Source organism: Rana temporaria, chromosome 13 (assembly GCF_905171775.1).
Source record: "Rana temporaria chromosome 13, aRanTem1.1, whole genome shotgun sequence".
In the NCBI taxonomy this organism is placed as follows: domain Eukaryota; kingdom Metazoa; phylum Chordata; class Amphibia; order Anura; family Ranidae; genus Rana; species Rana temporaria.
In genome coordinates, this window is record NC_053501.1 from 76,883,892 (window position 1) to 76,907,988 (window position 24,097).

General features: G+C 45.8%; 1 protein-coding gene across 1 annotated transcript in view; it reads right to left on the reverse strand.

The window, feature by feature from the left end:
* NUSAP1 (nucleolar and spindle associated protein 1) overlaps positions 1-17,170 on the reverse strand; it is a 132,525-nt gene extending 115,355 nt beyond the window's left edge. Inside the window, exon 1 of the mRNA XM_040332709.1 lies at positions 16,953-17,170. Coding sequence (XP_040188643.1) covers positions 16,953-17,045 — 93 coding nt within the window. The 5' untranslated portion in view covers positions 17,046-17,170. The remainder of the gene's footprint in view (positions 1-16,952) is intronic.
* Between the last annotated feature and the right edge of the window lie 6,927 nt (positions 17,171-24,097).

Sequence of the window (24,097 nt, forward strand, 5' to 3'; positions counted from 1 at the left end):
TCCTGGGTAAGATGTGAAGATCCTTTTGTGACGAACTAGATAAATACTTTTCAACAGTCTGAGTGTTCATATTCCTATGTGCAGGAAATCAAGCAAAACTCCAAAGATACATAGTAGAGCTGCACAGTTAATCGTGAAGAATCGAAATCGTAATCTTTTTCCCTTCCCGACCTTAAAAACAGCATGTCACCATCGAACAAGTGCAGAGTTCTCACAGCTGGAAAAACAAAATCCAGGCAGTCTGCCAAGTTAAAGCGGATCTCCGCTGGAAAAAAAAAAAAATCGACGTCGGCAGCAGAGGACGAGCGATCGCTCGTCACTCTGCTGCCCCCACCGCCATCCTCTGTGAGGGAATCAGGAAGTGAAGTGCTCCGGCTTCACTGCCCGATTCCCTACGGCGCATGTGCGAGTCGCGCAGCGCCGTCCTGACTGGTTCCCGTTGTGTTCTGGGAGCCCAGTGTTTTCCAGAACACAGGGGGGTGGAAGGTGACGTACTCCACCGCAGAATGCCCGCAGCGAGGACTCCTGGAAGTGGGTGAAAATACCTATCTGCACCCCCCTCCCCCTGAAAGGTGTCAAATCGGAGGGGGGGGGAGGGTTTGGATGAGCGGAAATTCCACTATAGGGTGGAGCTTCGCTTTAAGTACCGTAACAAAATAAGTGAAAACAAAGTATCTTTTCGTTTTTTTAATCAAAAGAAAACTCCAGCGTGTAGATTGAAGTTTAACCATTTAAAGCAGGGTTTGACAAATTTGCTTGGAATCTAGGAGCCAGCTAAAAAAGTTAGGAGCCAGAAAACGCACCCCGTCCCGACGAGCTCGCACGCAGAAGCGAACACATACGTGAGCAGCGCCCGCATATGTAAACTGTGTTCAAACCACACATGTGAGGTATCGCCGCGATTGGTAGAGCGAGAGCAATAATTCTAGCCCTAGACCTCCTCTAACTCAAAACATGCAACCTGTAGATTTTTTTAAATGTCGCCTATGGAGATTTTAAAGGGTAAAAGTTTGTCGACATTCCACGAGCGGACGCAATTTTGAAGCGTGACATGTTGGGTATGATATTACACGGCGTAACATTATCTTTCATAATATTTTAAAAAATGGGGATAACTTTACTGTTGTCTTATTTTTTAATTAAAAAAAGTGTAATTTTTTCCCAAAAAAGTGCGCTTGTAAGACCGCTGCGCAAATACGGCGTGACAGAAAGTATTGCAATGATCGCCATTTTATTCTCTAGGGTGTTAGGATAAAAAATATATATAATGTTTGGGGGTTCTAATTGGAGGGAAGAAGATGGCAGTGAAAATAGTGAAAAATGACATTAGAAATGCTGTTTAACTTGTAATGCTTAACTTGTAATACCAACGGCCACCACCAGATGGTGCCAGCCCACCTTCCAAGCCAAGTCGCCAGGACACTTTCTAGTCGCCATGGCGACCTGGCGCCCGGGATTTGTCGATCCCTGATTTAAAGACCAAAACCTTTTGACAGTTGCTTACAAGTAAATCATTTTCTGCTCGAAAATTACTTGGAACACCCAAACATGATGATATTTTTTTTTTTTTTTAGCAGAGACCCAAGAGAATAAAAAATTTCCAGTTACACCTACTGGTAACTGTTTCTGGGAAGTCTTCCAGGACAGCACACAGATGACTAAAGAGGTTAAGGCTGGGTTCACACTACTACACTACTTTCATCCTACTTTGCTCTGTGTTCAATGTTTCCCTATGAGAGCGTCTTGTAGCGTCCTACACAAGTCGGTCCGACTTTGAAAATGCTCCCTGTACTACTTTTGGTCCTACATTGATCCTACTTCAGGCCCATTGAATATCATTAAAGTCGGACCAAAGTAGTATCCTGTTCATGAAAGTAGGATGGATGTAGGACCAATGTAGGATAAATGTAGGACCAATGTAGCAGAGCAAAGTAGGATGAAAGTAGTGTAGTAGTGTGAACCCAGCCTGAAACCCCTTGTGCTCCTTAGTTGTGGGAAGTAGGCCTGCCGTTCTGGAAGTCTTCCCAGAACGGCAGGCCTACCAGTAAGTAACTGGCTATTTTCTCAAGTTGTCTTCCAGGACAGCACACAGAGAGGCAAGTAGCTCAGACCTACCTTAGGGTGGGACAACCTTCCTACCAAAAGCCAGGTCCTGAGGCGACAACAACTCACTCTAATGTCTCAGGAATGTATTCTGGCTTGACCATGTAGCAGCTCTACATATCTGTTCCACCGAACCTCTGACCCTTTCTGCCCAAGAGGTCGCCAGAGACCGAGAGGAATGTGCTTTAAACTTTCGGGACCGTTTTACCAACCTGATCATAAGCTAGGAAAATCCTCTGCTTAATCCATCTAGATATGGATGCTCTAGACCAGTGGTCTCCAAACTGCGGCCCGGTGGCCGGATGCGGTCCTTGGCTTGCTTTTAACCAGCGCTTGGGGAACTTTTTAATTCACTCACACCAACAAAGGGGCACAGTTGCTCATGACACCAACAATTGGGCCCAATGACACCAAAGATGGGGCACAATTCCACTTATAACAACAATGGGGCCCAATAACGGGGCACAATTCCTACCAAAGACACCATTGATTGGGGCATAATTCCTTCCAATGACAAACAATGAGGCCCAATGACAAGGCACAATTCCTACCAGACACCATTGATTGGGGCATAATTCCTTCCAATGACAAACAATGAGGCCCAATGACAAGGCACAATTCCTACCAGACACCAACGATTGGGGCATAATTTCTCCCAATGACACAAGTGATGGGGCACAATTCCTCTGACTGACACCGAAGATGGGGCATGGTTTACTTCAACTGATGCTGGGACCTTTTTCTACTCCCGATAGCCACAGTCTGGCCCCCCTAAAGCCCGATGAACAGTAAAGAGGCCCTTTACTTAGAAAGTTTGGTGACCTCTGCTCTAGATGCTTGCTGACCTTACTTCTGGCCAGAAAAATTAACTAATAAATGGCTGGACCTTCTAAAACTCTTACCATCTAAATAAATAACAGACAACGTCTGACATCCAAACAATGAAAAGAACTCTCCCTCTCGTTCTGAGGATTGGAGCAGAAGGAAGGACTATCTCTTGAGTAGGGCTGCAACTAACGATTATGAAAATAATCGATTAGTTGGCCAATTATTTTTTCGATTAATCGGATAATAGCCTTTAAAAAAAAAAAAAAAAAAAAATTGAATTTTTAAATTTTTTTGGGCCAACTTTGTTGGGCAGATTATAAAACACAAATTGCTGCAAAAACACATTACATGCTTTTCTGCAACTTCTCCATTGAAGTATATTGAACCAAAAAAATAAAAAGAAATAGCACCATTTTGCGTTAAAAAGTCACCGCCCCTTTCCAAATATGCAGCAGCCGAAAAAAAATCATGAATGTGAATGTGTCCCATAGGAAAACATGGAAAAAAGGAAGGCGTCTGTCACCTGTGGCTCCCCACCCAGGGACTAGGTAGCAGCCAAAGACATCCCAGGAAAAGCAATGCGCACCCTTCCCCACAATTACCTGAAAGGTGCCAGAAGAACTGGAGTCCACCGCCTGCAAAGTCCTCCATCGTCTGCTACAGCCTATGCCGGGCCCCCACTTGTCTCCCGGATGCCTGGAATGACCCACCGCCGCATCCATGATACCAAAACCTTGTCTCCCGATGCCCCCTGATGAGGTCACTCTACCGAAAGCCCACGTCACTCCCGGAACCAGCTTGGAGCGCAGTGCTTAACTGTCAGAGCCAAGAGCGACCTTGTGCCATTAGCCAACAGCAGGCTTTAGCACACTGTTTGCCGATTCTAGTTCACAGGAGAACAAAAATACATAGGGGTGCACTGAATGAAAATTTTGTTGTCAAAAAAAAAAAAATGCAGGATTTATATTTTTATATATAATTGTATTATAAGCAATCTTTTAATTACTATTTTAAATTAAAGGTATTGTAAAGGAAAACATTGTTTTCCCTAAATAGCTTCCTTTACCTTAGTACAGTCCTCCTTCACTTACCTCATCCTTCCATTTTGCTTTTAAATTTCCTTCCTTCTGAGAAATCCTCACTTCCTGTTCTTCTGTCTGTAACTCCACACAGTAATGCAAGGCTTTCTTCCTGGTGTGGAGAAAGCCTCTTGAGGGGGAGGGGGCAAGCAGCAGTGTCAGGACACCCACTAACACACAGCTCCTTTCTCTATCTGCAAAGTAGAGTGTCCTGACTTGCCTGCTCGCCCCTCCCCCCTCAAGAGGCTTTCTCCACACCAGGGAGAAAGCCTTGCATTACTGTGTGTAGTTACAGATAGAAGAACAGGAAGTGAGCATTTCTCAGAAGTAATAAGGACATTTAAAAAGCAAAAGGATGAGGTAAGTGAAGGAGGACTGCACTAAGGTAAAGGAAGCCATTTAGGGGGAAAAAAAACGAAGTTACTTACTGGTAACGTTCTTTCCCGTAGTCTTTCAGGACAGCCACCTGAGAGACCTTGGCTCCTCCCCTCTGTTGGAAACACCGCCCCAGCCCATAAATTTCCTCCTCCCCTGCTGGTCCTCAGTTCTTTTAGAGCACCTCCAGTTGCTGGGGAGACACAAGAAAACATGATACACATCGTTAACCATATCACAATTCCTGTAAGGAAATCTTATACATACCTTTGGGTGGGTTACCCGGCTGTCCTGAAAGACTACGGGAAAGAACGTTACCAGTAAGTAACTTCGTTTTTCCCCTAATCGTCTTTCAGGACAGCCACCTGAGAGGATAACCGAGCACTTACCCTAGGGCGGGACCACAGCTTGTAAGACCTTACGTCCAAAGGTCTGATCCTTAGCTGACCAAAGATCCACCCTATAGTGTCTTACGAAGGTGGCAAAACTGGACCATGTCGCCGCTTTACAGATCTGCTCCGGCGTTGCTCCAGCTCTCTCTGCCTGTGAGGCTGCCATAGACCTTGTGGAGTGCGCTTTGATACCCTCTGGGATCGGTATGCCTCCTAAACTGTAAGCTTTTTCAATGGCTTCTTTTAACCATCTAGCTATAGTGCGCCTGGTAGCTCTATGTCCTTTTCTAGCTCCAGAATGCAAAATAAATAAAGAGTCCGTTTTCCTTAAAGTTTTAGTCACTTCTAAATAATGCAAGACGCATCTCCTGACGTCTAAGCTATGGAATTTCACTTCCTGTTCTCTGGAAGGGTTCGGACAAAATGAAGGTAATATAATTTCTTGTTCTCTATGGAACCTTGAGATTACTTTAGGCAGGAATCCCGGATCCAATCTAAAAATTATACGATCTGCGAAGATCTGAAAAAAGGGGGGTCTGATCGATAGGGCCTCTAACTCACAGACCCGTCTTGCAGTGGTGATTGCCACCAAAAAGACTGCTTTTAGTGTCAGCGTCTTTAGATTGCAATCTTCCAAAGGCTCAAAAGGTTTGGCTGTCAAAGCTTGTAGTACCAAGGACAGGTCCCATTTCGGGAAGACCGAGGTTTGAATAGGTCTCTGTCGGCTCAAGGATCTGAAGAATCTGACTATCCATGGGTCAGATGCTAGCCTTTCCTCTAGGAACACTGACAGTGCGGATACTTGACCTTTTAGCGTACTAAGGCCTAGTCCTTTTTCTACTCCCTTTTGTAAAAACTCTAGGACGGCCACTGAACTCTGTGTATTAAAGGAGTTTTCTGCGCACCATTTGCCAAAGCACTTCCATACCTTTTCATAAATTTTGCGTGTCTCTAACTTTCTACTTTTCAGTAGAGTCGCAATTAAGTGGTTTGAGAAACCCTTTGCTTTCAGCAGTTGCTCCTCAGAAACCACGCGGCCAAGTTCCACTTTTCCACTTGGGGGCAGTATACTGGGCCTTGGGAGAGTAGATCCTCCTGGACTGGCAACAACCAGGGGGGTTCTATAGCTAGCTCTTTCAGTAAAGAGAACCATGGTCTCCTGGGCCAGTGAGGTGCTATGAGAATCAGGTTGGTGTTCTCTGCACGCAGTTTCCGTAACACTTGTGGAATTAATACGGGTGGAGGAAAGGCATAACATGTCCTGAAAGTCCACCTTTGTGCTAAAGCATCCACTCCTATTGCTCCGTCCTCTGTTTAGTGAGAAGAAGGTCTTGACCTTTTTGTTCTTCTTGGATGCGAATAAATCCACTTGAGGTGTTCCCCATTTTAGTGTGATCTGCCTGAACACTTCCTGATTTAGTTCCCAGTCGCTTTCCTTCAGCTGAGTTCTGCTGAGGAAATCCGCTACTGTGTTTAAATCCCCTTTTAGGTGGATTGCTGATAGCGAGAGAATATTCCTTTCTCCCCATGTCAGGATTTCTTTCGCTAATACCCACAGGGTTCCGCTCCTTGTTCCACCCTGCTTGTTTACATAGGCAATAACTGAAGCATTGTCGGATCTTATTTGAACATGATGTCCCTTCAGTTGTCCCTGGAAGAATTGAAGTGCAAGCCCCACTGCCTTCAACTCTTTCCAATTGGAGGATCTCCTCCTCTCTTCCCCTTTCCAAATTCCTTGGGAGCCTAGATGTGCTCCCCATCCTATCCCACTTGCGTCCGTGGTAAGGATTTGGGAAATGGGAAGTGTCCACAGCCGACCTATGGTCAAGTTTTCCACCGTCCTCCACCACCAAAGGGTTCTTTTTACCTGTGTCGGTATTCGAACCTGGGTGTCTAAGGACTCCTGCCTGTGGTCCCAAACCTCTAGAAGGAACATTTGCAGTGGTCGGAAATGTAAGGCTGCCCATTGAACAGCTGGGATTGCCGATGTTAGCAGCCCCAGTGTTGACATGATCTGTCTGATGGTACATGGTGAATTCACCTGAATTGCCTTTGTTTCTTTTTGGATCTTTTCTATCTTCTCTTTGGGTAGAAAAATCCTTTGCTGTACAGAGTCTATCACGTACCCCAAGTATGTTATCTGTTGTGTGGGCTTTAGATTTGAGATTTTTAGATTTTTTCCACATTTATTAACCACCCTAGATCCTTCAAAAAGATCTGTGTGGTCTCGAGGTTCTTTTGCAACCTCTCTGGGGTTTCTGCGAACAGCAGCAGATCGTCCAGATATGCTATGATGGAAATGCCTTGGACTCGCAAGGGTGCCAGGGCTTCCGCCAGAATCTTGGTGAAGATTCTGGGTGAGGAAGAGAGGCCGAAGGGTAAAGCCTGGAATTGTAAATGTAAGGTTCTGTTTCCCGTCTCTATCGCCAATCTCAGGAACTGTTGGTGGTCCCTGTGTATTGGAACGTGTAAGTAGGCGTCCTTTAGATCTAAGGAGACCAGGAAACAGTTTGGAGGTAGTAGGGCTTTCACTGAGTAAATTGAGTCCATTCTGAACCTCTTGTAGGTTATGGATAGGTTGAGGGGTTTTAGGTTTAAGATTGGTCTGACCTTCCCCGTGGGTTTTAGTACTCCAAAAATGTGGGAGTAGAACCCAAGTCCCCTTTCTTTTTTGGGGACCTCCACTACTACCTCTTGTTTCTTGAGATCCTCCAGGGCTCTCATTAACCCTTCGGCCTTTCTTCTGTCCTTCGGAAGTTTTGTTAAATAAAACTTTTTTGGGGGTGTTCTGGAGAATTCTAGATGATAACCTTCCTTTATGATCCTCAATATGAATCGATTGGAAGTCACCTTTTCCCACTGAGGGAGGAAGTCCCCCAGTCTTCCTCCCACTGTGAGCAATCTGTCATTTCTTATCATAGGCTTGTTCAGGAGCACGAAAAATAGCTCCTGCTTTGCCTTTCCCTCTCTGGGCCCAGGGTCTTTTCTGATTGTCTACCTTGGGTGTGAAGCGGGGGCCCTTAGGTACCCAATTAAATTTGTTCTGTCTCTTTTTGGTCTGCTGTGGCTGACTCCAGGGTGCTTTGCGTTTCAGCGGAAACGCTTTTTTCTTGTCCGCTGTACGGTCCAGCACTTTTTCTAATCCCGGCCCAAAGAGCAGGTCCCCTGTGAATGGGATGCCGCAAAATTTGGTTTTAGACGCACAGTCCCCCTGCCACGTCTTTAACCATAAGGCCCTCCTGGTTGAGTTAGCTAATGCAGACGATCTAGCTGCCATCCGTACCAGTTCAGCTGAAGCGTCTGCAATATAAGCTATGCCTCTCAACAATGTGGGAAATGAGGCTAGGATTTGGTCTTTTGTTGTCTCCTCAATGTGCTCCTGAATCTGGTTCAGCCAAAATTCCATGTTCCTGGCTACCACGGTGACTGCCATTGCTGGTTTTAAACTACCCAGCGTGGAGTCCCAGGACTTTTTTAGTAATGAATCCATTTTCTTATCCATTGGTTCGGATAGAATGCCCATGTCCTCAAAAGCTAGGTCTGTGTGCCTTGAAACTTGGGAAAAGGCAGCATCCAGCTTTGGCGTTTTATTCCAAATTGAGGATGGGTCATCCGAAAATGGAAATCGTCTTTTCAAAGCTTTGGAAAAGAATGGTTTCCTTTCTGGTTCCTGCCATTCTTTTTTAATTGCTTCGATCAAGACATCATGGACTGGGAAATTTTTACTTTCCTGGTCGCCTAAACCCTCATACATTTGGTCATGCAATGATAATGGTTTTTTCTCTGTTTGAATACCCAGAGTGGCATAAATAGCTTCCAATAAGTGGTCTACATCCTCCAAGGAGAGCTTGTAGCGGGAGGGCTTCCTGGAATCACCTTCCCGAGCCGCCTCCTCTGATTCCTGTGAACCGGACACTGCGCTGTCAGGTTCCTCTTCTAGCTCCTCACTAGGAACTCTTGAAGGGCCTGCACTAGTGGAAGGTCTTACTCCCGGGACTAATGTTGTTGCCTGTACAGGAGGAGCTGACTGAAGCTGCGGGATCTGGAAGTTTTCAAAAAATGTTTTGAATGACCCAAAGGTATTAGAAAGTTCTTTCACTGATGATGCCAAATCACTTTGTTCCGCAGTGTGCTCCTGTACTAACTTATCAATACAGTCGCTACAAATAGCCTTTTTCCATGACTCCCTAAGTGTGACTTTACAGGATGGACATCTTTTCTTTGTACTGTGGGTATTCTTGTCTTTGTCAGTTTTCTGAAAGACACAAGCGAAAATATATACCCCATGATTAGTACCGTAGCCTTCCCCCTGCTCACGGCAGGTGCGCAGTGTCTTCATATGGGCTTACCACGCTAGGGGCCCTATGAATCACCCTCTGACACTGAGGGGTTAACCCACCTCCCCCTCCCTATTACCCTGGAGGGTGTAGAGGGATGGTAGGCTATTTTTTAGGAGAGGGGAAATCCACCCTAGGTTCCCCTTACCTTGCTGTGGCTGGAGCTGGTCTCTGCTGGAGCAACATCTTTCCCCTCTGCTTCCGACATGTCTGTGTCACCAGCGCCGCGTGTGCTGTCTCTACAGCGTCTATGCAGCTCCCTCCAGCCATTGCCTGGCTCCGTTTTTGAGTTTCGCGCCCGGAACCGGAAGCCGCGAACCCGGAAGTACCCGCCCCCGTGCCTGAATGACGTCACCCGCCATCGGCTCCGAGCGGTCCTAGTACACAGCGTGGCTTGCGCGTCTGGAATCCCCATTCCTCCGGCAGCCACACACGCTGGTCTAGGACGCTGGCTGTACCTCCTCACACCGCACTCGGTGCATACAAAAACCGGAGCCCCCCCGACTTACACCTGCGCTCAGGGATGTGAGGGTGGCTGTCTTTCAGGTTAGTACCTGTCTCTTTTTGTCCAGAGAGCCCCTGCTCCCTTTCAGGACCGTCTTGCCTGAGCCTCCCTTGGCTCTCCTGGCTTGTTCCTATGGTGTCTCCCCTCTGGAGGAAACACAAATAACTGAGGACCAGCAGGGGAGGAGGAAATTTATGGGCTGGCGCAGTGTTTCCAACAGAGGGGAGGAGCCAAGGTCTCTCAGGTGGCTGTCCTGAAAGACGATTAGGGGAAAATTCCTTTACATACCCTTTAATAAGAATTTATTGTTGGCCCCCTTAGTGCAAGAAAGGGCAAGAAAAATGCAATCTGCCGTCTCAAACCATCTCTTGTATCAGGTCTGTAATCTCCTACCTAAACTTAAAGAGGATGTTCGCTGAAAAAATATTAAAAGCAGCAGCTACAAATACTGCACTTACCTGTCCTGGAGTCCAGCGCCATCCGCAGCAGAGGACGAGCGATCGCTTGTCACTCTGCTGCTCCCCCCACCATCCTCACTGAGGGAACCAGGAAGTGAAGCGCTCCGGCTTCACTACCCGGTTGTCTTTAGACAGGTATCTGCACCCCCCTCCCCCTTGAAAGGTGTCAAATGTGACACCGGAGAGGGGAGGGTTCCGATCAGTGGGAGTTCCACTTTAGGGTGGAGCTCCGCTTTAAGCAGAAGTCCAGCCTGAGCTCCTTTCACTGGGCTTCTCTTTTGGGTCACAGGCGTGCAACTAGTTTTGCACTCCTGTGACCCGTTTTCAGCAGAGAGCAGTCTGAAGTTTGCCCTCTGCTGATGTCACTGGAATCTGTCCATGCACCTTGTCATCACGACAAAGTCTGGATCCGCCAGGTTCCTTGACTGATGCCCTTCTCAGCGAGCCACAGAGCCTGAGACGGCCGCTCCCCCCCTCCACAGCTCAGCGCTACAGTGAGCGTGGGGGGGCAGAGCGGAAAGAACCGAGTCATCAGCGATGAAAAAAAAAAAACAGAACCACAAACACACTTCGCTTTTAAATACAATGCCAATAGTATCAGCAAAATTTCCATTGGGTGCACCTCTAGACATGATACAAGAGTTCAATGCATCCTTGCCAGTGGCCGTCAGATGCAGCCTGCCTGTGCCCAGATCAGAGTAGCGATCTCCGTATGTCTCAGCAGGATGCGAATTTGCCAGCCGCAGTACCGATGTCCTGCCTCCAGTGATCACGTCGCACTCATTCAATGTCCCGCCATTGGATCAGTGTGCCGTCTATCACAGGAGGCAGGACATTGTTACTGCTGCCACCCGGACAATTTAGCTGCATGACACACAGAGTTCACAGACCTGCGTGAGGAAGGGAAGACAGGAGGAGGACTGGGGCACGCCAGAAGGACAACAAGGCGGTTCTCGCCCCTTTTCTGGCGCTCCATTATCTGCATTTTTCTCCCCTTTCAGACAGTAGTTTTCAGCGGACAAAATTTTTGGTGCACCACTAAAAATAAGAGCACTCCTGTGACCCACAAGAGAAATATGTCAAAAAAAAAAAAAAAAGGGTTTTAACCCCCAAGACTTGCAGTTTACAGTATGAATGCTGCTGGCTCTTGCTCTCTCATTGCCGCTTCCTTAAAATTCTGACCCTCATAGGAAAGAGCCAACAGTAGACTTTACAGTCTAAATCAGTCTGTTAGCTTGGAGCAAGGGAATGCCTTGCTATCCTAGACTATGGGCTTGTAGGGAGAGCCCATACCTGCATTCAAGAGTGGCTTCTTAGGATGCTGCAAGCGAAAAACCGCACATCCAGCCTAGGGGTGCGCATCTTCACTGGTCTCACGATTCGATTCTGCAATGCGTGTGTGTGTGTGTAAGATGGTTGGCGAAGGGCGGCGAGGAAGACATGCGAGGAGAGACAGTGTGCTGGGATGATGCCAAGAGAGGCAGGGGGTGTATGTATGTATGTATGTATGTATGTATGTATGTATGTATGTATGTATGTATGTATGTATGTATATGTATATGTATGTATGTATGTATGTATGTATATAGAATGTGTGTGTAGGGGGTAGTTTAAAGCAGTGTCATCAACCCTGTCCTGCAGGGCCCACTAACAGACCAGGTTTGCAAGATAACTGAAATACATCACAGCTGATATCATTTGCTGCTCAGTGATTGCAGTATTCTAGACTGCATCTCCCCAAGGTAATACATAAAACCTTAAACAAAAATATGGAGTAGCGCTAAAGACTGAAGGGCCTTCAAATAACTGAATAAAACAAAAGGAAGGCTGTATGAAAGTCCAATATCAATCAAAAATGTGTTTAACAAATAAGTGACAAACAATTGGTTATTAGTCCAAACGTGTATCAAACTTGAGTATGACACTCTGTTGTAAAACGAAAAGGAAGAAAAAGTCTGGCTCCAAATGGAAAATGCAACTTGCTGACCCTTACCGAAAAGGAAGGTCCTAGCAGACCTAGTCAAGCAGAAATCCCTGGGTGGTGTGTTGTAGTAGAACTTGTCTGTTAAGACGATCCCTCCAGGGGTCACAAATCCACCGATAAAGCAACCAGAAGAAAAAAACTCATATAGTGTAAATCCGTGTGATAATAAAACATGAGTGCATCCCCCAGTGACTGGCAACAGACAGTGTGGTCACGTCTAGAGCAGACGAAACGTTGGGAGGCGACGTGCTGACGTCACCGCGATTTGAGGACTCGTTCTGACACGCCGGCCGGCTTTTCTTTTTATCTTCGCTGACACTCTGTTATTGAACTGTAAGTGTACTGCTTTTTTATATTAAATACATCTACGTTATCACGCTATGTGAGTTTTTTCCTCCTCACACATATTGGACCTGCTGATCCATTCGTTTATCATTGGCTGAGACGTCCCATTGCTGCTCACTGTCTACATCCCCTCTGCTTTGATTGATCCTGATGGATCATAGGTTCTGGTAAGGGTCAGTGTGTGTACTGGTGGTGGTTTTTTGCGTTCACACTGTCTGTTGCCAGTCACTGGGGGATGCACTCATGTTTTATTATCACACGGATTTACACTATATGAGTTTTTTTCTTCTGGTTGCTTTATCGGTGGATTTGTGACCCCTGGAGGGATCGTCTTAACAGACAAGTTCTACTACAACACACACCACCCAGGGATTTCTGCTTGACTAGGTCTGCTAGGACCTTCCTTTTCGGTAAGGGTCAGCAAGTTGCATTTTCCATTTGGAGCCAGACTTTTTCTTCCTTTTCGTTTTACAACAGAGTGTCATACTCAAGTTTGATACACGTTTGGACTAATAACCAATTGTTTGTCACTTATTTGTTAAACACATTTTTGATTGATATTGGACTTTCATACAGCCTTCCTTTTGTTTTATTCAGTTATTTGAAGGCCCTTCAGTCTTTAGCGCTACTCCATATTTTTGTTTAAGATTTATATGTTAGTATAACATTTTTGAGTTAGCAGCTTTATACAATTCTTTGTTAATTTTTGGTAAGCGCACTATTCTCCTTTTTACAATACATAAAACCTGGCCTGTTGGTGGGCCCTGCAGGACAGGGTTGATGACCACTGGTTTAAAGTATACAGGTGTGGGGGGAGTGTACAGTATACAGGTGTGGGGGGCACACACAATACAGATGAATTGGTTCTTTGAGTAAAGTGCCTTCACAGTGTGGTATAGTATAGTCATCGTCCCCCGTCAGTATACAGACGGTTATTAAGGGAGGTCAGTGTCCTCCTGGCAGTAGGTGCTCCCATTACACACGAGGAAGTCAGGCAGAGAGCGATTAGTATGGGGCCCCATCCCGGGTTCTAGCATCACTGACACCTCTGACTCTGACTCCGCTATTTTCTATTATCGACCACAGACCGCCCAAACCCGCTTCCTAGGCAACGTCACATGGAGCTCCCAATTCTTTCCGTCTTCCCCAGACATCACAGGACTTTGACCCACGCAGTCCTCAGTTCCATGCCCCAGTTCCATGCCCCCCCCCCCCCAAAGATCATCCAAACCTCGGGAGAGTGACTGAGCGATATGCAGAAACTGGGTGCACGGAGGGGGGACAGAAGGACTGTGACAGAAATGCGCTGGGATGATGTCAGGAGAGGCAGGGCCTGCCGGGATGACAGCAGTCAAGCAATCACAATTCAGCTGGTCTCCGCATCGATGCAGAATTGTTGAATCGCGATGCATCAAATTTCAACACCCCTATTCCAGACCAGTCACAATAACTACAGGACGTTCGACTAGTCACAAATGTGTGTGGTTGCCCAGCAGCTGGTCATTCCACCTTACAGGCTTGGCCACAGCGATCCGCAAACAACTGTCAATCAGACCTGCCGTAATCAGTCGATTTTTGCTACTGGCACTTGCAGCATGGATAAAAATTGTGTATGAACATTGGATTCCTGGCAGAAAACTTGTCTGAATATTAACACGTAAAAATTCTTCTAGCTTTTCTTGGGCTGTGTCACATGCATGTAAAATACTGTCCATAGACTGAACTATACACAGCACAAGTTTACATACCCGTGTATACAGGCCCATTAACCCCCTTCCGCCGACCATACACATATATGCAGTCTCGCGGATGCGGGTCTTTATTCGTGGGGCTGCACATCGCGTTTTCAGCACCGAGAGCCGAGTCTCGTACTAATAATTGGGACCTGGGACTCCCAGTTCTGGGTCACCTTATCGCTGGGATAGCCTCTGATCAGTAACTGTGAGCCCGCCCCTGTGTTTATTTCCTCTTCTGTTGTAGATGAAGCTGTAAGGCTGGATTCACACCTATGGCATTTTTAGTGCTTTTTGCAGACTTTACAGAATGTGTTCCATAGGAAACCATGTTAAATGGACTGCAGTGCAAATCTGCAAAAAGCACTAAAACTGCATAGGTGTGAATCCAGCCTAAATAAGACCACGTTTCCCAGGTTTAGTGTTAGGCTGCTTTTACACTGAGGCGGTTTTCAGGCGTTTTAGTGCCTCCAACGCCTTAAAACCGCCTCTCATTCATTTCAGTGTGACTTTTCACACTGGGACGGTTTGCTTGCCGGACGTTAGAAAAGTCCTGAAACTTTGGGGCGGTTTGGGAGCCGTGTATACAGCACTCCCAAAATGCTCCGTCCATTGAAATGAATGGGCAGTGCTTCCAAAGCGTCTGAAAAGCGAGTGTTAGGGTCCTTTCACACGAGCGGACCGTTCGTCCGTTCATTACAAGTCCGTTGACGGACTTGTAATGAATCCCTATGGGATCGCGTCCGTCGGGATCCGCTTTTGCGAACGGAAGAAACCCTATTTTTCTTCCGTTCGGCGGAACGGATCGGATGCAGACGGACAGACGGTCTGTCTGCATCCGATCCCCCATAGGGGAGAGCGGAGCAGAGACATGGCGGTCTCTGCACTGTGTGCGGGGACCGCCCTATCCGCCGACGGGATCCCCGCTGAGCTTTGGCGGACACACGGAGCGGACCCAGAAACGGTCCGCTCCGTGTGAAAGAGCCCTTAAAAGTGGACCGCTAGTGGCCGAAAAACAACGCAATAACGAGCGCCGCTTAGGGGCTAAACGCTCAGCGGCCCCAGTGTGAAAGTAGCCTTGGGGTCAGGGTCATGGGTCAAAAGGTCACAAACATATTTTGGATATAATTTTTTTTTTTTGGATCAGTGTGTTTTAGCCAGGATAAAAGAAAATGTCAAACGTGCACCATTGTTTCTGGGCCCTACTATGGGTACCAACAACTAACATACATATACCTGCATGTGGTATCGCTGTGATCAGGAGAATTGGTGGTAAAATTAGGTACCGTGTTTCCCCGAAGGCAAGACCTACCCCGAAAATAAGACCTACCCCAATTTTCAAGGAGGGCTGCAATATAAGCCCTACCCCAAAAATAAGCCCTCCCTAGCGTGTGTGTTTCTGTAATCTAATCTGTAGTCAAATACGTTCAGTATACAGTGACACTCGGCGTTCAGCTCATCTCCTCCTCTTCCCCTTCCTGTCAGCAGGGGATCTCACCCTCCCTCTGCAATGCTCGGATCGCCGCAGGCTAAGAAAGTGCAGAGGAGCACTCAGCTGATCTCCTTCTCCTGCTTGTCAGCAGGGGGGGGGGGGGCACCTCCACCCTTCTCTCTGCAATGCTGGTTCGCGGCGGGCTATGGAAGCGCCGAGGGGCACTCAGATGATGTTTTCTTCTCCTGCTTGTCAGCAGGGATCCTGGGCCCCCCTCCCTCTGCAAAGCTGGATCGCAGCGGGCTATGGGAGGCGCTTAGCTGATGTTTTATTTTCCTGCCTGTCGGTGGGGGGATGTCTGCCTTCCCCCTCCCTCTGCAATGCTTGGATCGTGGGAGAGAGCTCCAGCCGTCTATGGAAGGCCTGAGTAGCGCTGTAAGAAGGTATATGACACAGAAACACACCTTTTTCCATGATAGTCTACTGTAATAGAAAGGATTCTTGGAGTTTACAAGCGTGTTTGATTCACTTCACACTGGGGATTCTTGCCAGGCAGGCAGGGAGAGGGGGCAAGAAGACAGCACGTGAAATGGTAAGCCCTACCCCGAAAATAAGCCCTACTTTGTTTTTGATTGCCAAAATTAATAAGACCCGGGCTTATTTTCGGGGAAACAGGGTAGTAGGCAGTTCCCTACTGCGCATGCGCGAGTCAATCTGAATGGTCCCTGCTATCTTCTGGGACCTGCGTTTCCCAGAAGACAGCAAGGGGGGGTGGCACCAGACGTGGCGTTGATTACCTGTCTGCTCCCCCTGAAAAAGGTACCAAAATGTTCCGTGGGGGTACTGGACAGCGGAGATTCCATTTTTGTGTGGACCTCCGCTATAAGCATTATCATTTGTTTTAGAGGTTAAAAAAACAAGGGGCTACATTAGGATCAGGAAAAAATAAATAAAACAATTAGGATAACAAAAAAAAACAAATAAACACAAAGCCTGAAATGTGACTTTTTTGGCATCTGTGTGCAAAGGGGCCTTGGTTCCCGGTAAGTACACAGAACCATGACCTATAGTTACCATGTTTACATATGCCACCAACATAAGCTCTTTATTATGTTTACCAAATACAAACAAATTAAAAGTGAAACTAAAAAAAAAATATACGCAACTCAACAGATAAAGAGCTAAAACACGTCACTACAGAGAAGAAGCCGTAAACACACAAGTGTTGCCCATGACAACCACAGTCTTTCGTCCATTGCCAAACTTCAGCATGAAAAATGAATGGCAAAGAACGTGCAGAACGAAGTGACAGGCCGCGCGCCCGCCCGCTCCCAACAACTGACCGAGTAGCGATGAATATTATGTGTACGAGTCTTCTCACCTTTAGGTTAGCTTTAAGTCCCGCTTGCTTAGCCAGCTGTTGTAATTCCGAATACTTCAGACTATCTAGCTTCAGTACGGATGGCACCTCCATGGCTATACACACAATTACCAGCCGACAGTGAAAACCGATACAATCCGTCAGATGTCAATATACACAAAACACGCGCGCATTTCCCTAACAGCTTCCTTTCAAAGTCCTTCGTGTCGTTTACTATTGGATAGGGACGGCGTGAGCTGCAGCAAAAACAGCCAATCTGCTATCTTCGCGGCCCAAATAACGCCCATTTTGGGCGGTCCCCATGCGGTAGCCGACTCACGGGGCGTGTCGCATCTATTTCATTAGGCTACCCGTGTCAGATTTTGAAACGATGTGACGTTTCGTCGCCGCCATCTTGCTACACCCCGCACTCTTCACAGAAAGGCCTAATCTGACGGGAACTCAGCGGCCATCTTGTTACACCCACAGGGTTCTGGCATTTCATACTTATTTTTTACCACTAAAAGGAGCTTATATAGTGACATACAGTACTTGGACATCCGTATGACTGTTTTAATGTTGAATTGTAAAATCCACTGACATCCTTTTCCTCTTTTATATATTCCAATTCCTCAATATGCTGCTGAGTGTAAGATTCCAGTTCATCTACCCTCACCTCTAATTCCGCGGTTCTCTGCCCAATCTCCCTAATCTCTTTAGTGAGTTTATCAGTCATCTGAAGTCTGTTTCAATGCCTTCTGTAGCATCTTTTCAAACTGCTTAAAGCGGGAGTTCACCTGAAATTTTTTTTTAACATTAGATTGATGCTCATTTTGTCTAGGGGAATCGGGTGTTTTTTTTTAAAAAAAAGCAGTACTTACCGTTTTAGAGATAGATCTTCTCCGCCGCTTCCGGGTATGGTCTTCGGGACTGGGCGTTCCTATTTGATTGACAGGCTTCCGACGGTCGCATACATCGCGTCACGAGTAGCCGAAAGAAGCCGAACGTCGGGTGCGGCTCTATACGGCGCCTGCGCACCGACGTTCGGCTACTTTCGGAAAATCGTGACGCGATGTATGTGACCGTTGGAAGCCTGTCAGAACTCTGTCAATCAAATAGGAACACCCAGTCCCGCAGCCCATACCCGGAAGCGGCAGAGAAGATCGCTCTCTAAAACGGTAAGTACTGCTTCGATTTAAAAAAAAAACACCCGATTCCCCTTGACAAAACGAACCTCAATCTAATGTTAAAAATTAACTTTTTGGGTGAACCTCCACTTTAACCACTTAAGACCCGGACCAATATGCAGGTTAAGGATCTGGCCAGTTTTTGCGATTCGGCACTGCACCGCTTTAACTGACAATTGCGCGGTCGTGCAACGTGGCTCCCAAACAAAATTGTCGTCTTTTTTTCCCCACAAATAGAGCTTTCTTTTGGTGGTATTTGATCACCTCTGCGGTTTTAATTTTTCGGTTTGTGCAAAAGTTATAGCGTTTACAAAATAGGGGATAGTTTTATGGCATTTTTATTAATATTTTCTTTTACTAGTAGTGGCGGCGATCAGCGTTTTTTTTTTGTGACTGCGACATTATGGCGGACACATCGGACACTTTTGACACATTTTTGGAACCATTGTCATTTTCACAGCGAAAAGTGCTATAAAAATGCACTGTTTACTGTGAAAATGACAATGGCAGTGAAGGGGTTAACCACTAGGGGGCACTAAGGGGTTAAGTGTTACCTAAGGGAGTGATTCTTACTGTAGGGGGGGCGTAGCTGTAGGCGTGACGTCACTGATCGTCGTTCCCTATATCAGGGAAAAGAAGATCAGTGTGTCTCCCCATTCTTCAGCAACTGTGACCGATCGCGGGACACCGGTGGCGATCAGGTCCCATGGTCACGGAGCTTCGGACCGGGTCGCTCTTTAAGGCAACGTACCTGTACGTGCCTGTGTCCAGCCGTGCCATTCTGCCGACGTATATCGTCAGTAGGCGGTCCTTAAGTGGTTAAATATGCCAGATTGAATGGTAGCTTGAGAATGTTCATCCTCAGAGTCAGTCTCACCTCCACAGTGCTGTGCCTTTAAACTGTGTGGCAGAGAGGTGGGAGTGCGCTATGAGGTAAGCGGCAGTATCGGGAATAGTTTCAGAAGCTGCTGTAGCTTTCAGTCCTCTGGTGTCACTACCTAAGGAGCAGAGCTCTAAGAAAGCGTGACTGCTCCCTCAGGCATCCGCGCATGCGCCTTCAAGAATGTGTATTTTCTACACCAGATTTTCAAGAATAATCATTCATAAATACATTTATCAATACTACCATTAATTCATTGCGGTCCAAAGAGCATTCCACCCCTCTTTTTCGGCTCTCTTCCATTACACCACATCTTGCCGGCCACGAGAGTATACAGAGCGGGCAGTATAGGGCGACTGTACAGCAGCATGACTGGAGGGGGCAGTGTATGGGAGGGAGCAGAGTGACCACTAGCGTCCTTGGGGCAGGGAGAATTTCTCCTACCTTTCTTCCAGAGCAGGAACAGACATCACTCAAGACCCGGAGTCGGGGGCGGAGCTTAGACGCAAGGACAAGAATTTCCTACGGCTCGCTCTGAATGCTGGGGCCCTGCTTTCCTTCTCGTCCCTAGCAACCAGTTGTTTGGGCAGTGAGCCAGACAGCGTCTGGGGGCTAATAATAATGCGCCTCGGCCGTGTCTCGCCATGAACGCAAGGTTAAAAAAAAAAACTATCAAGCCTGCAGTACCAGCTTTCTCTGCCTGCTGGCTGTTAGAGGCAAAGCCATGAAAAGAAACACATAGTGAAAAGTTTTTTTTTTTTTAAAAACAATAGGACTGGTCATTTTGCAACTGTTTCTTTGTTAGATAAATGTAATGTTGAGTTTTAACTTTCTCATGTCATAAGCGACTGGCTATGTTGATGTATAGGATGGGATTGTAGTAACTCACAATGCTTATCTTTGAAACTTATTTTCTTACGCTGAGCATAATTTAAATGTTAAATGGTCACCACCAGCCTTTACTGATTTTTATCATATTATCGGTTACATTGCCTGTATTTATCACTGGGTTCCAGGCCAACCTTCCCTTTGCCTTCCCTGCCATCTTAGCTGAGACAGCCTTACATTACCTACCTACCCTGATGGTGGTATGTGACTCACGACATGATACATATATGGCCTGTTGCCTGTTATACTGTTATAATGTGGTGCCCAAGGCCTGTTACTATTGTTATTGCCCCTTCAAGACCGTGTGCCCCGGCTGCTTTCCCTGATGATCTGCCCAAGGTTTAAGCTGCTGAACAACACCGTTGATATGGCGGAAGCATGGGCCCCGCCCTAATGCTGTTCTCTGCTGGGGCCTTGCTCCAACCTGCTCCGTCCTGCCCCAACCCCATGTGCTCAGTATTGCACTATCCCCTGTGAACACAGATGGTGTCCTCTCCTGCCCGCTGCCCATTGCCCATACCAGATTCTGTGCTCTGCGGCCCACCGGCCCTTCTTCTCTCATTCGTTTTGTCCAAGGGGGTAGCATGCCATATCTCTGGACAAACACGGAAGGAAGAGAGTGATGTAGACCTACCTGCTCCTACTCTGGATGAACATGATTGTTCTGAACTCATGAAGGTAGAATCCGCTCATTTGCTGTCCTGTGTGCCCTGACCCCAATGCCTTGACTCACCTTTTATGTTGATGGCTCCATGGGGTGGAGGTAGTAGAGAGTGAGAAAGTCCTTGCATTCACTGCTACAGTTACAAAAGAAATATGAAAGGTTCTGGGTACCACATTAAAACGTTTTACATACCACATTTAACCTTTTTTTTCACATGCCATACCACCCTCAAGCATAGTGTACGGGACTCCCCGGGAGAGAAGCATTTATTATCCCCTTTTGAAATCTTGTTTGAGACAGTCTCTAGATTAGGTTGTTATAATCCATGACAGTTGCAATTACAGTCTGATACTTTGAGAAATTATGTGACCGCTCTTGAAAAATAATTAACTAATATCCGTGTACGAGTATTTTCTCGCATTTCAGATTCTAATTACCGATATTCCATGGGTGATGGTTGAGAGGTTCCTTCGAAAAACATTCTCTGGAGATGAGATATGATGGACTGTGCCACCCACATCAGAATTAAACTATATATCTTTTTTTCATATATGTGTGATTGTGACCACTGGGAATTTGTGGGTTGGAATATAGCTGATAAACTGGGATATAGGTTTTGATATATAGATACTAGAGGGGTTCTAAGGGGGGGTCCCGGATAAGTTTAAAGTAACTAATGGTTTTGAGTCCCATAATCACTGTGATATATTCCATAGGATAATTAGTTAATTAATGCCAGAGTGTAAAGAAGTTCTTTAATGAGAAAATTTAGTTTAATATTGCCTGTAAATGTTTATGAATATTTTAGCCTAAACAACTGAAAATGTCTTATTATATGTCATTCAAAGCACAAACATGGGATCAGAACAAAGTTTTGAGAGAAAATTATTGATTAAGATTGTGTAAAGAACTGTATAAAATTCAGATAATGGTAAACAACATGGTATTTAGTATTTAACAGAAAATCCTACAGATCTGGTTGCCAGAATTAATAATAAGTTGCAATTTGGGTCAAACGGCAGAAATGGGGTTAGCCCTGAGATTGTATCAGGAAATCAATCATTATCATACCTACTTTACTCGTGCCATATGTATCACTCCATACCTGTTGTATATATACATTTAGAACATGTGAGTAAGTGATACATCACCTATTCGAGTACTGCGACATTTGCGCTTCAAGAAAATGGCAGCTACACTTGGGTTCGTACCAAAACATAGTACTCATACATCGGCCATAGGAAAATGGCCGCTGTGCAATGCTGTATCCTACCCACAAAATGGCCACGCTATCGCGAACATAAGAGTCTACAAGAAAATGGCCGACCGGACATTTCCGGTCTAGACGATATATAAGGTTTGATTGAACAGCCAATCAGGTTCCCCTGAAAAAGTCACAAGGTGTGACGCAATGCATAGGGATTGTCTGACACAAACCGGAAGTGACATAAGTAAGCGCTGGAAACGCTGCGATCTTTGATTTTGCTTGTTTTATATTGTTTTTATGTAAGAGTCTACCCTATAGTACTTAAAAAATGTTAATTTATTTTAAAAATGTACTACATCATTGGAAGCCTTCCTTTCTCCCCTCCCCCACCTTTGTATCCCACGTATTGGAGCACATTGGGCTGTACTTGTGGAAGCAACAGTGATACACAGGACTAGTGAAGCCTAGCAGCTGCAGCCAGATTAGAGGAGGAGAGAATCCAAGAAAAGGCGGGGGGACCACTTTGCTAGAAGCTGGATCAGCTTATCAATGCGAGTTACAACATACAATGAGGTGAGAGTTCTGAGTAGGGCTGAAACGATTAATCAATATTATCGATAATAATCGATAATGAAAATCGTTGCATACAGTTGCATACACTCACACAGTAACAGTACAATGAGTACATGCATTCCTATAACAATTCCCCATCCTTCTAACTCCCATCATTAGTGTTCTGGGGGGTGGGTGGAATAGTAGTGCCCCATCATTGGTTTTCCTGGGGGGGGAATAGTGCCCCATTGGTGTTCCTGAGTGGGGCAGGGAATAGTGCCCCAGCATTGGTGTTCCTGGGAGGGGAATAGTGCCCCATCATTGGTATTCTGGGAGGAATAATGCCCCATCATTGGTGTTCCTGGGAGGAATAGTGCTCCAGCATTGGTGTTCCTGGGAGGAATAGTGCCCCATCATTTGGTGTTTCTGGGAGGAATAGTGCCCCAGCATTGGTGTTTCTGGGAGGAATAGTGCCCCAGCATTGGTGTTTCTGGGAGGAATAGTGCCCCAGCATTGGTGTTCCTGGAAGGAATAGTGCCCCATCATTGGTGTTCCCGTGAGGAATAGTGCCCCATCATTGGTGTTCCCGTGAGGAATAGTACTGCTGCAAAGTTGTGTAATGTTAATGTTAAACGTTTTTTTAATTTGCCGTTTGAGTGTAACACTCAGTTTTTTCATTATTACTGTTAAATAAACGAAAAAATTCCACACTACGTTTTTTTAAATGATTTTATCCGATTAATCGAAAAAATTATTGGCCGATTAATCGATTATGAAAATAATCGTTAGTTGCAGCCCTAGTTCTGAGAGACTAGTCTTTGGATATCTATTATTTCTCATAGGATTTAGTTTCATCCATTCGCTTCAATATCAGGGAACTGGAGAAAGTGCAGAGAAGAGCAACCAAACTGATAAGAGGCATGGAGGAGCTCAGCTATGAGGAAAGATTAGAAGAACTGAATTTATTCACTCTTGAGAAGAGGAGAATAAGGGGGGATATGACCCACATGTACAAATATATAATGGGTCCATATAGTGAACTTGGTGTTGAGTTATTTACTTTACGGTCAACACTGAGGACAAGGGGGCACTCTATGCGTCTAGAGGAAAAGAGATTTCACCTCCAAATACGGAAAGGTTTCTTCACAATAGGAGCTGTGAAAATGTGGAACAGACTCCCTGCAGAGGTGGTTCTGGCCAGCTCAGTAGATTGCTTTAAGATGGGCCTGGATTCTTTCCTAAATGTACAGAATATAACTGAGTACTAAGATTTGTAGGTAAAGTTGATCCGGGGAAAATCCGATTGCCTTTCGGGGGATCAGGAAGGAATTTTTTCTTCTGCTGTAGCAAATTGGATCATGCTCTGCTGTTTTTTTTTTTGCCTTCCTCTGGATCAACTGTGGGTATGGAGTTGGGTGTATGGGATTGTACTGTGTTTTTTATTTTGTTTGTTTATTTTTTTTGTGGTTGGACTGGATGGACTTGTGTCTTTTTTCAGCCTGACTAACTATGTAACTATGATCCATTGGAAGAAATGTTTTACTCTTCTGATACTGTGGGACAAGATTATATTTCTCTTATTATGTGGTGCAACGTATACACTTATTTAGCACGGATTTGATTTTTGGACGTTTATACACAGTTTTTAGGACTCAGCAGTCCGATTATTTAGTGTTTGGTGATTATACATTATAACGCAATATCACTTTATTGTATATATATATGGTTCAAGTTATACGTTTGTCCTCACCTGTTGTCAGAGTAACAGGGTAGGGGAGCTCATTGGGC